Source organism: Macaca mulatta, chromosome 7 (genome assembly GCF_049350105.2).
Source record: "Macaca mulatta isolate MMU2019108-1 chromosome 7, T2T-MMU8v2.0, whole genome shotgun sequence".
NCBI lineage: Eukaryota > Metazoa > Chordata > Mammalia > Primates > Cercopithecidae > Macaca > Macaca mulatta.
This window is the reverse complement of record NC_133412.1, coordinates 176860641-176873184: the sequence shown is the minus strand read 5'-3', so window position 1 is coordinate 176873184 and position 12544 is coordinate 176860641. Positions and strand designations below refer to the sequence as shown.

Below are 12544 nucleotides of genomic sequence, written 5' to 3'. Positions count from 1 at the left end.
TGGGAGCTCAGGATACAAGGAGGTGAAGCCAACAGAACTAGCTGATGCACACCTAGGTGGCAGTTTACACAATATTAATTCCTTGGGAAAGAAAGGTGACACTTCAAGGAATGTATTATTAGCACTGTCAAGTGCTTATCAAGAATCACCACCTCTGAAATCAATAGACAAGAATACTAATTTAGAAAATTAGATATAGGCCGGGTGCAGTGGCTCACGCCTGTAATCCCAGCACTTTGGGAGGCCGAGACGGGCGGATCACGAGGTCAGGAGATCGAGACCATCCTGGCTAACACCGTGAAACCCCGTCTCTACTAAAAAAATACAAAAAAATTAGCCGGGCAAGGTGGCAGGCGCCTGTAGTCCCAGCTACTGGGGAGGCTGAGGCAGGAGAATGGCATGAACTTGGGAGGCGAAGCTTGCAGTGAGCCAAAATTGCACCACTGCATTCCAGCCTGGGCGACAGAGCAAGACTTCGTCTCAAAAAAAAAAAAAAAAAAAAAAAAAAAAAATTAGATACAAAGTATTTTCGGGAAAGAAACATCTTTATTTCACACAAAAAAGGAATACATCCACCAGCTTAGTGAAAATATTAAACTAAAATATTTTGATACTTGAAAGTCATTATGAATTACACAATTATCTCTGACTTTGAAACTCTTATTAACCCTAACTCTGAAAGAACAAATTTTACATAATGAATGGGCATCAATATTTTCATGTTATTACTTGATTGCTTAATGATCTTTTTTTTTTGAGAGAGAGAAAGAGTTGTGCTGTCGCCCAGGCTGGAGTGCAGTGGCCCGATCTTGGCTCACTGCAACCTCTGCCTCCCATGTTCAAGCAATTCTCGTGCCTCAGCCTCCTGAGTAGCTGGGATTACAGGCGTGCATCACCACTAATTTTTGCATTTTTAGTAGAGATGGGGGTTTCACCACGTTGGCCAGGCTGGTCTCAAACTCCTGGCCTCAAATGATCCGCCCATCTTGGCCTCCCAAAGTGCTGGGATTACAGGCATGAGCCACCATGCCCAGCCTGTATAATGATCTTTTAAAAGGCATTACACACTGTTGAATTTACACAACACAATTCACTTAACTATGATGAATTATGAAGTTAAATGTCAGCTCAGTAAAGTGTCAGCATTTTCTATGCGAATGACCTTTCTATTTGCAGAAAAGCACACAATGTCAAAACAAGTGGTTAATAAGCAAAAACTAAACATGAGTGAATATCATATGGAAGAGTTTTTACTTTAAAAAAAGATTAAGCCCACTAACATTTGTAGAATAACACAGATAAAATCCAAGTCTGTCAATATAATTTTGACAGATTTTTTTCTAAATTTAAATTCAATATAAACCTCTTAAGAGATTCCTGGAACCATATGTCACACTCATAATTATTAAACTATAATTCAGGAGTTCAACTTTTAAACCAGGAATTCAATCTAGATCTTTTTTTCCTTATTAAAAATGTATTAACATTCAGGTTAAGCAGCTGAACTGAAAAACACTTAAGGCTATTTATTAGAGATAAAAGCAGCAAGAAGCAAAGAGTGGCTCTCCTGCCTGGGCAGGGAACAGGTGGCTGGATGGAAGGACACTGACAGGCCAGTTCAGAAAGCCCTTAGTTCTAGTTCAGGTCCTGAAACAAACTAGCTATGGACCCCTTGGCATAGAACAAACTTTCTGAGCTTTAGTTTCATCTGTAAAAATTAGACCATCGCCCTATAATTTCTATGATTATTTTCAATTCTAAAATTCTATGAGTCTACCAAATCAAAAGGCAGCAGGCTGGGGGGTGGGGGAGATGCAATGGTGGAATGGGTGGCCAATTTAATAAAACTTTTCACAATGTCAAACACATCAACAATAAAACATATGTCCTGGAAATTGTTTTAATAAACAACAAAACAGTGTTAAAGAGGCCAGGTGCTGTGGCTCAAACCTGTAATTCCAGCAATATGGGAGGCCAAGGCAGGTGGATCGCTTGAGGTCAGGAGTTCAAGACCAGCCTGGCCAATGTGGCAAAACCTCACGTCTACTTAAATTACAAAAATTAGCCGGGTGTGGCGTACGCCTGTAGTCCCAGCTACTCGGGAAGCTGAGGCACGAGAATCGCTTGAACCCAGGAAGCAGAGGTTGCAGTGAGCTGAGATGGCACCATTGCACTTCAGCCTGGGCAACAGAGCGAGACCCTGTCGCAAACCAAACCAAACCAAACCCAAGGTAATACAGAACCATCACCTTGGATTAAATGATTAAATGCTGTTACAATGCTGCCAAGTGCACTGAGCCCTCAGAGGGGGTTCCTATGCTCACCGTGAAGCTCAGCTCAGCACATGTTACTTGCCAGGTCACATGGCCAATGAGGGCCACTGGCTGGATTCACTCCATGTCTGTCTTTTCCAGAGCCCATCCTCTTTCTACTAAACCTGGATGCTTCTCAGATGTTTTTGTCTTGCCCCTATAGGAGTAATCTCTGTGACCTGGGTAGCTAAAATAGATGGGAACAGAAAGCCATGACCGACCAACAAACTAGAAATGCTATCTGTCAGAGCACTAGGGATCCAGGCCCAGAGTGCCCACAGTGAGACTTCCCAGACTCCATTTCCTCAGGGGTAAAAAGCCCATCACTCACTGCGTGGCCACAGCATGGAGTCGCTGTGAAGGTCAAAGGAGATCTGGTAAGAGAAAGCACCTTGTACACTGTAGAGGCTGTACAACAAGAGGGCTATGAACATTACTCTGTGTTGTTTGCCCATAGAAAGTATTAGAATGCCATAAAGCTTTTTGGTCCTGAAATTAACCTTCCCCTCTTTCTACTACTCCTGAAGTTTTGAAAATCCCAATGAAATTCCCACACTAGACATATATAAAGTATAAAATACACAGCTAATAATGAATTAGGAGTATAACAAAGTGGCGTCAGAGGTATGCGCACTACAACTCATTGTTTTGCACAACAGGTTTACAATCTTTTTATTTTCAATGGTAAACTCACTCAAATGAGACTATAATCCAACTTTCTATCTTCAGGTTTTGTAACACGGATCAAAGTGCTAATGATAAAACTACTACAGAGTTTAACAGAATGTGTACTCAGTAGCTTATAATTCATAAGTGCAGTCTAATTCTTATCTATTGAGTACCTGCTGTGTACCAGGCAGTGTGCTAGAGGCAGGGAACACAAAAAGATGAACAAGAAAGCTTCTGCTCTTCACAGACAATGAAACTCACGTGTGGTCCCCAAACTACAAACCCAACCCAATCTCAACCATAAAATACAAATCATTATAAAAGATGGCAGCTATAAACATGCATTTGAGAAAATGTCTACATTTTTACAAAACTGTAGGCAAATAGTTACTAGTCATTAATCTTTATTTTAAGGAAACTCTAGTGATGTGTACTGTAACCATCACTTCTGGCCTTAGGGAAGACAGACACCAGCGACATGAAAATCTGGTAAAGAAAAGCATCTAAACCAGAGCAACCACAGTACACATCTGTTTCAAACAGACTAAGCATTCATACGTTTAAATAGCCACTCAAGATAAACAAAATGTGGAGCATGTGTCCCACACACACAATGGAGTATTATTCGGCCTTGAAAAGGAATGAAATTCTGACACATGCTATGGCATGGATGAACTTTGAGGACACTATGCTGCATCAATCAGCCAGACACAAAAAGACAAATCCTGTATAATTCTACTTGTATGAGGTTCCAAGAGTAGTCAAATTCATAGAGACAGAAAGGAGAATCGTTGCCAGGGACTGGGGGAAGGAGAAATGGAGAGTTAGTGTTTAATGGGTGTAGAGTTTTGTGTTGGAAAATGAAAACGTTCTGGACACAGGTGGTGGTGAGGACAATGTGAATGTGCTAATGCCACGGAACTGTACACCTGAAAATGATTATAATGATAATTTTAAGTGATGTATGTTTTACCACAAAAAATATCCAGGTATTTAGACATTATCAACTAACAACGCTAATAGTGAAACGCTTCATGGCAACCCCTAGAAGTGCTAAGAGTCTGCTTTTCTGACTCTCATCCTAGTGAATTAGGGCTGTGGACATTAAATGAGACCTTAATGATGGGCAGTATGGTTGTGTATTTTTTTAAAAGGGAGAAAGAAAAAAACCAGATACATATATAAATGTTCTTACCTCCACTTGCATATTCCATGATTAGGTAGAGTGTTTTTTCAGTTTCAATGACTTCGAATAACTTCACTGGGGGAGAGGAGAGGATACAGAAGAAAAAGAGACAAACGTCTGTATGCACAAACCATGCACATATAAACTGTAACTATGAAAAGCAACCTTTTCCCTGTTAAAGATTTTAATAGCTGGCCCTCTAAAAAATGCTTTTAGGGAATTTTATCAAATATCACAACAACAGAAAAGAGACTATGAAAGCATGGAATTTCATAAAAACAAAGATTATTTCTGAGTGTTGTGTGACTTCCATATGTGCTCAGCAGTCCAGCAAGGTGCACCTGAGCTCACTTCCTCTGTCGTCCTCACTGTCCTTCAGCACGTCTGTGCTGGCTAGCTGCCCTCCCAGCACCCCAGGAAAAGTGGCCAGCCTGTAGCAACTGCTCAGTTCTACTCTGCTCCAACAAGTGCTTATGATTATGATAAGTGCTCCAACAAGTGCTTATGATATTAAAATCTAGTTGCTTATGATTATGGCTTTAAGGATGTAATTCTATTTGAGAACTTTATTGCTTGGGAAACTTATGACAACTTTCAAAGAACAAGGTTCCTTTGTTACTTTTCTGATGCCAAAGATGGAAAGAAGTAAGGGATTACATTGCAATTAATTGAGGGGGGGAAAAACGCTTTTTTATAAGAATAATTTTCAGTAGGTCAGGGTGATTTTCCTACAGCAGTATTTTGTTACAGATGGAAATATTTCTATTATTGCTAATTCATAAAACCTTAACACATCAATTAGAAATATATACATTTTTGGCTGGGTACGGTGGCTCATGCCTGTAATCCCAGCACTTTGGGAGGCTGACGCAGGTGGATCGCTTCTGCTGAGGAGTTGGACACCAGCCTGGGCAACACGGCAAAATCCCCTCTCTACAAAAAAATGCCAAAAATTAGCTGGGTGTGGTGGCATGCGCCTGTAGTCCCAGTTACTCCGGAGACTGAGGTGGGAGAATGGCCTGAGCCAGGGTGGTGGAGGTTGCAGTGACCTGAGATCATGCCACTGTACTCCAGCCTGGACAACAGAGCTAGACCCTGTCTCAAAAAAAAAGAAAAAAAAATACACACACACATTTTAAAAATGATACTGGAGTAAATCTCTGAAGTTATCAAATCACCATTGTGCATATCTACTTTATTTTGTTAATATTTACTTTAAAATTAAGTGTACCCAAAAATGGGGGAGAGTATGCTAGTGTTTTATATTTCAGGCAATTTTCTGAGGCTTTAATAGAGTATCAGGCTAAACAAAGTGCCTAACATAGCAGTCGGTAAATGTTTGATGAACTGATGAATAAAGCTATCATACCATTCCCCAGACTCTGATATGTTCAGATTGTGAAGAAAAGCCACTTCAGAAAGTTAAGGTACATGTGTTGGTAAACTGCATAAAAATAAAACCCTTCTAATCTTCCAATGAAAATTTGAGTCTTCTGGGAAAACTATTTTAATGCAATAGGAATTTTTTAAAATTTCAATTTATCAAAGATATGTTAAGTTTTAAGTACAAAACTCTAATCACGTCACAATTTAAGTAATTAAAAGACAAAATAAATACGTTTATGTTAGCTAGTTCTAGGCAACAGTGATAAAAGTTTTTTTGTTGGGGGTGGGAGGATGGGTGTAGGAATTTGAAATCTAGAGTTGGCTAGCTAGCCCCAAAGGATTGAAATGAAAATCAAGGAAACAAGATTTTCTTCCCACTATTACATTCCTTGTGATTTTTTTCTTTAAATCCAACTATGAAGTTGTTCAGTGGTTTTTTTCTTCAATCATACTTATTGATTCTAAGTTTTTTTTCACATTTTAATTAATATCCCTGATACCAGGACGAAGGCTTGCTAGCATTTCTCTTAGTAGTATATGAAACAAGGGCAACTTTAAAGTAATGGTGGCTTAGATCTGATGAACTAGGGCATACGCCTTTTGTTAAAAAAGCAGTTCTCTGTAAAAGCTTCTTTCTTCCTGTGGTGGTTCTGTGTTACTCTTCTATTCCTGTGCCTGATGCATTCTTGATAGGCTATCCTTGATACTAAACATCAACCCTTTCGTTTCCTAAAACTGATGTTGACAGTAAACTGATTATGGGCTGTCTCAAGAGTGATTTCATTCTTGAAATATTATTTTTAGATTGTATGAGCTATCACTATACAAAAAAGCAGTTATGTAATTTTTAAAACTCTATTACAATGTATATGGGATCAAGAGTTTTCATTGGGATGTATACAGAGCAGGGTCAGTAGTAAGTCATTTGCTTATTCTCTTCTTATTCCTACAATTACTGTAAGGGTAGGACCATGTCCCTTCCTCATCTTTAAACACACCTACCAGCACCTGGCACAGAGTTGTGCACACAGAGGACACAGAAAACAAATCTTTGATTTATAAAATAATTCCTATCAGAATTCCATTAGATAGCAAGTATTCCATCTTTTAAATATGATTCCATATATAAGTATTTTCTTAGGACAAACAGCAAAAAGTATTGGACCTTTGAAATATTCTTTTTACAAATTTTAAAGTTTATTATTATTATTACTTTTTTTTTTCTTCTGTAGAGACTGGGTCTCGCTCTGTTGCTTAGGCTGGTCTTGAGCTCCTGACCCCAAGCAATCCTCCTGCCTTGGCTTCCCAAAGTGCTGGGATTATAGACATAAGCCACTGTGCCCAGACCCTTTGAAAATATTAATTCTGACTTCCTATAAATTCCCTTCTATCTACTCATGTAATACAATTATATTTTCAATATACTTAAAAATTAGAAAATTACAATCAGATTACAGATGTTTCTACTACATTAAAGCTTTAAATTCAACGTTTAATACCTAAGCTTTTAACCTGTCTTCAGTAATTTCAAAAAGCTAAAACAAATGATCAACAACTTGTATATATATTTTACTAGACGTGTACTCTACCATTTCTAGAATACGTGTTTAGCTTTATGACATAATTTCAAGAATGTATTTAGACCCAAAAGTATTTATAAAAGCAGAAAGTACCTATATTGGGATGATTTAAAATCTTCATTATTCTTACTTCTCTGAAGAGCTAAAAAAAAAAACAAACAAAACACATAATCCCCCCAACACAAGTTATTAAACATTATATTCCACTGTTGTAATATAAATTTAAATTTTTCTCTTAGATAACAGATTCATTGCCAATGTTTATTATTCCATATCTAAGACTAATATGAAAGTCCAGAATATCTCTGAAGTAGTTTTAATAAACTATTACCAAATAGTATTCCCAAATTTTTCCATTTATTAAAAACAGCAGAGGTCTCAAAGGGGGATGGTAACACACTCTGAATTTTACAATGCTATCTTGAAAACATAAGATCAGACTTAGGTAGGAATAATTTCTGTGATTAAACTTAGTCTGATTCAGTATCTACCCAGGGCTCCCAACTCTGTGAATCAAAACCTGTATGGTTCCAGTGAAATACATCATGAGCATATTAAACTGATTAATTCCAAATAATTCTATTAGAAGACTATGAACAAAACCACCTTGGGAAATCCTCACTGGAGAATATAGGTAATTTAGCATGGAGGTTGTGGTGACTATTACATTAGTGACCCTCATGAGTCATGCCTTACAGGTTCACGTTTTGTGGAGTGCCCCTTTCATACTGACATTAGACCTGGCCATGTAACCTGCTTTGGCCAGTGGGACCTTAGCAAACTGAAGGAGGCAGAGGCTGGATAAAATGCTTGGGTATCATGGCTTGCTCTCTTGGAGCACTGTGAAGGAGCTGGTCTGGCCTCTTTGGGGATGAAGCGTAGTTATTTAAAGAGACAGACCCTCTGTTGTAACTGCATCCAGCCCCTGCCAACCCACCAGCTGAATTCAGCCACATAGGTGAACCCAGGTAAGACCTTAAGAAAAACCAGCTGAGCGTGGTGGCTCACGCCTGTAATCCCAGCACTTTGGAAGACCAAGGTGGGTGGATCACTTGAGCTCAGGCGTTTGAGACCAGCTGGGGCAACATGGTAAAACCCTGTCTCTACTAAAAATATAGAAATGAGCTGGGTGCAGTAGCATGTGTCTGCAGACCCAGCTACTTGGGAGGCTGAGGCAAGAGAATCACTTGAGCCTGGGAAGTGGAGGTTGCAGTGAGCTGATGGCACCACTGCATTCCAGCCTGGGCGACAAAGCGAGACCCTGTCTCAAAAAGACAAACAAACAAAAAACCGTCCAACCAAGACCAGCAGAGCTTCCTAGTCATTCCACAGAATAAGGAGAAATACTAAATTGCTGTTGTATAAATACATGTTGTGAATTCAGAGCAGGTTCTTATCATTATGGCCTGGGTTAATACAACCCCAAAAAACAACAGGATTTTAGAGACCATCCTATTCAACCCTCTTGCAAACAAGAGGAAATCAGGAAAAGAAAGAAAAAGATCTTCTAAGGTCCTGCTATCCTTCTGTGGGGAATATGTCTGGAATCCGGTCTCCTAACACCCAGGATACCACAATCTTCAGGAGGCAAGAGCTGGGAAAAACCTTGGAAGAGGAGGAGCAGTGGCCTATGTGGAAAGGAAGCTAGTGAGAAATCACAGGACTCTCACCGTACTTCTCCTTGTCCACTGTGTCTAATCTAAAATTGAATTAGCAGCTAAGAGGAGATGGACATGGACCAGATTTTTTTAAAATTTATTTTTATTTTTTGAGACAGGGTCTCTCGCCCTGTTGCCCAGGTTGGAGTGTAGTGGTGTGATCACAGTTCACTGTAGCCTTGACCTCCTGGGCTCAATCAATCCTCCCCCTCAGCCTTCCAAAGTGCTAGGATCACAGGTGTGGGCCACCGTGCCCAGCCCACGGACAGGATTTGACATATAACCTTAAGCTCAGAATTTAAAAACAGGTAATCAGATAAATAACCTTTCCTATCTAAAATACTGTCTCATTTTTGAAGGGAGGAGCATTTTTATCTCCAACATAAATATCTCCCTTTGCTACTGTGGTAATTCCTACATTTTATGTTCTGAGATGAGAAGACAGTCACCCAAATTCCTGACAACCATTCAGGCCTGAGTTCTTTTTTAGCTCTCCTCTGTTAAACTAACACAGAAATCTTGTTTTCCAACCCATTATAGTTGAATTGGTAGCTAGAATTCCAGTCTCCCAATTACTTCCCAACTGCTAACTTAGAACACCTCCTAGAGGTTGCAGTGAGCTGAGATCGCGCCACTGCACTCCAGCCTGGGTGACAGAGCAAGATTCCATATCAAAAAAAAAAAAAAAAAAAAAAAAGCCAATGATCTCCACTTTGGATGCCATATTAATACAGCTCAGGATACTGCACTGAGAATGAAATTCTGAGCTTGGCCATGGCATCCCTGCATCCTGCAGCTTCTGCATACCCCTTCAAAGGTATGTTCTAGTCACGCCAACTCCTTTTAGTTACTAGAACATACTAAGTTTGTCTGTTTGTTTATTTTTGAGATGGAGTCTTACTCTGATGCCTATGCTGGAATGCAGTGGTGCAATATCGGCTCGCTGCAACCTCCGCCTCCCAGGTTCAAGGGATTCTTCTGTCTCAGCCTCCTGAGTAGCTGCGATTATAGGTCCCACTACATCTGGCTAATTTTTGTATTTTTAGCAGAGATAGGGTTTCATCATGTTGGCCAGGCTGGTCTCGAACTCCTGACCTCAGGTGATCTGTCCACCTTGGCCTCCAAAGTGCTGGGATTACAGGTGTGAGCCACCGCCCCTGGCCACAGAAGACACTAAATTCCTTTAAATGTCTTCTCTCTTTTCATCCTTTAAGTCCCAGGCAGATTCTCTGAAAACGTACCTAAGTAGGTCTCCTTGTTTTTGCATAATAGCCATCTGTCCACTTCTTTCCTGGGATGTCTTTCAAGTTATGAAGACACATTTCTGTGCACCTGTTTATTATCCCTGTGTCACCCACAGGGAGCATGCCTGTCTCCTTTCACTACTGGTATACCTGAAACTAAGCCTGGCACACAACTGAAATGCATTTGTTTGATAAATGCCTGCATGAAAGCACTACCAACCAACAATTGTGGTTTGAGCCAGCCTCAGCATTCTAATGACCACACAGCTTTTAAATCCTCAGCAGCACAATGCTTGTTACAGAGCTGTCACAGTTCTGATGACAGGGGAGCAGGTCAAATGAAGGCAATGATTTTTAAGTCCCTACTAACAGTACAGTAGAAATGAAACAAAGTGAATTAGAGCCAAAAAGCAGGAAAAAGATAGACTATTATAGGAATTCAAAAGATTTGGCTTTAAGTTGCTAAGTTCTGGAGGAATTTGTTAGGCAGCAGTGGATAACTAATATTCTGCAGATACTATGTTAAAATGTGAGAACCCCTGAATTACAGCAGAGGTCATACCAGGGATGCAGCGTGAAAACAAAAAGGACAGGTAAATGGGACCAGATAGAGAGATGACTAGTACAAATTTAATTCCGTAGGCAAAAGAGCAGCCAAAGAACCCCAGGAGAGGTGGTGGCGGGTTATTAGTCCAAATAACTTTACGTATTCACCTCTCTACTGGAATTATGTATTAGGTAGACACTGGCAGGCAGCAAATGTGTAAATAAGCTTTATGCTAAGTTAAACAAGGAGGACAGGGAGGAAGCTGGAAGCTAACAGTTATCTAGTGCCTGCTGTGTCTGAAGCACAGAGCCAGATGCTTCACATCTACAGTCTTATCTAAGCTTAATTTTCACAACTCTATCAGCTGACTATGATCATCTCCAATATACAGAGAAAGATGCCTGAGACAGGTTAGGAAACTTGTCCAAAGACTCAGCTAATATATGCTGGAGCCAGGATTCTCACTTTGGGTTGCCTGACTCCAAAGCCTACGCTCATCTCAGGATTCCACCCTGCTACCTTAGAAATTTAACTAAAAAAAATCAACAAATTATAAGCTGCTGATATAGAAAAGTCCAGAGCAACAGGTGGGTACGGGCACAGAGCTTTTTACGAAGTTGACAATCTGCATACAAGTGAGATAAAAATGCCAGAGACTTCATAATCTCTGAATCTGATGACCAAAGATAGTTAAATTTGGATAGGAATAATTTACTGAAAGGCAAATGTGAACTTTAAGGAAAGTCCCTCTAAGGACTATACGAGAAATTTTTTAAAGTTTTGTAATGTAAAAGGCCATTTAAATAAGAGAAACTCACCTTATTTCTACTATTTTTTTTTTTTTTGAGACGGAGCCTCGCTCTGTCGCCCAGGCTGGAGTGCAGTGGCGCCATCTCGGCTCACTGCAAGCTCCGCCTCCCAGGTTCATGCCATTCTCCTGCCTCTGCCTCCTGAGTAGCTGGGACTAAAGGCGCCCGCCACCACGCCCGGCTAATTTTTGTATTTTTAGTAGAGATGGGGTTTCACCGTGTTAGCCAGACTGGTCTCGATCTCCTGACCTCATGATCTGCCCTCCTTGGCCTCCCAAAGTGCTAGGATTACAGGCGTGACACCGCCTGGTCTATTTCTACTATCTTAATACAACTTATTTCTCCACATTCCCTTTTCAATCTTAAATAGATGTTAGTTGGGGAAAAAAATCAAATTACATAGAAACATATAAATTGAAAGAATTCTCTCCTTACTGATCAATCTATATCCTCCACACATTTTCATATCTATACATCCTCTATGGAACTGGTACACAAGAGGAGAATAAACACCTCTGAAGACAAAGATTTGAAATCCTGGGATCAAGGACACTAAATCTATATATAGTATCAGAGCAGTAAAGAAACATGTCCCAATAGCCAGGACCTGGGGGTTGTCAAGTATTACCATTTGACAAGTAGAAAAAGAGAGAGAGAGAGACAGAGAATTTTAGTCTCTAGTTAAAAAAAAAAAAAAAAAAAAGACAATTTTACCAACCAATACGAAAGTAAAATGAATAAGTGAAAGAAAACTTGGGGGTTACAAGACATAAAACTGATCTAAACCATCACAATGAAGGTGTTTAGGCTCCCTTCTCCAGATACACAGGTATGCGACAGGAGACCAGGCCACCTAAGTCACTCCCTCATCACTGTACAGAAACTGTCCCTTTTCCTCAACTACTACAGCACCTAAACGGTGCATGAAAGGCCCTCTCGGCCGGGCGCGGTGGCTCAAGCCTGTAATCCCAGCACTTTGGGAGGCCGAGACGGGTGGATCACGAGGTCACGAGATCGAAACCATCCTGGCTAACACGGTGAAACCCCGTCTCTATTAAGAAATACAAAAAACTAGCCGGGCGAGGTGGCGGGCGCCTGTAGTCCCAGCTACTCGGGAGGCTGAGGCCGGAGAATGGCGTGAACCCGGGAGGCG

At 40.3% G+C, this 12544-nt stretch overlaps 1 protein-coding gene across 47 annotated transcripts in view; it reads right to left on the bottom strand.

Annotated features, from left to right (window-relative positions):
- MARK3 (microtubule affinity regulating kinase 3) overlaps positions 1-12544 on the bottom strand; it is a 119003-nt gene that overhangs the window by 51208 nt on the left and 55251 nt on the right. For 36 of the 47 annotated variants that reach the window (XM_077941934.1, XM_015144541.3, XM_015144542.3 and 33 more), the window contains 2 exons: positions 7227-7275; positions 4177-4242 (listed from right to left, as the gene is read on the bottom strand). The exons of 1 other annotated variant lie outside the window; for it this stretch is intronic. In XM_077941934.1, coding sequence (XP_077798060.1) covers positions 4177-4242; positions 7227-7275 — 115 coding nt within the window. Of the gene's footprint in view, positions 1-4176; positions 4243-4979; positions 5101-7226; positions 7276-12544 lie in introns of all 47 variants that reach the window. 10 more of the 47 variants (XM_077941930.1, XM_077941935.1, XM_077941941.1 and 7 more) reach the window with 3 other exon arrangements.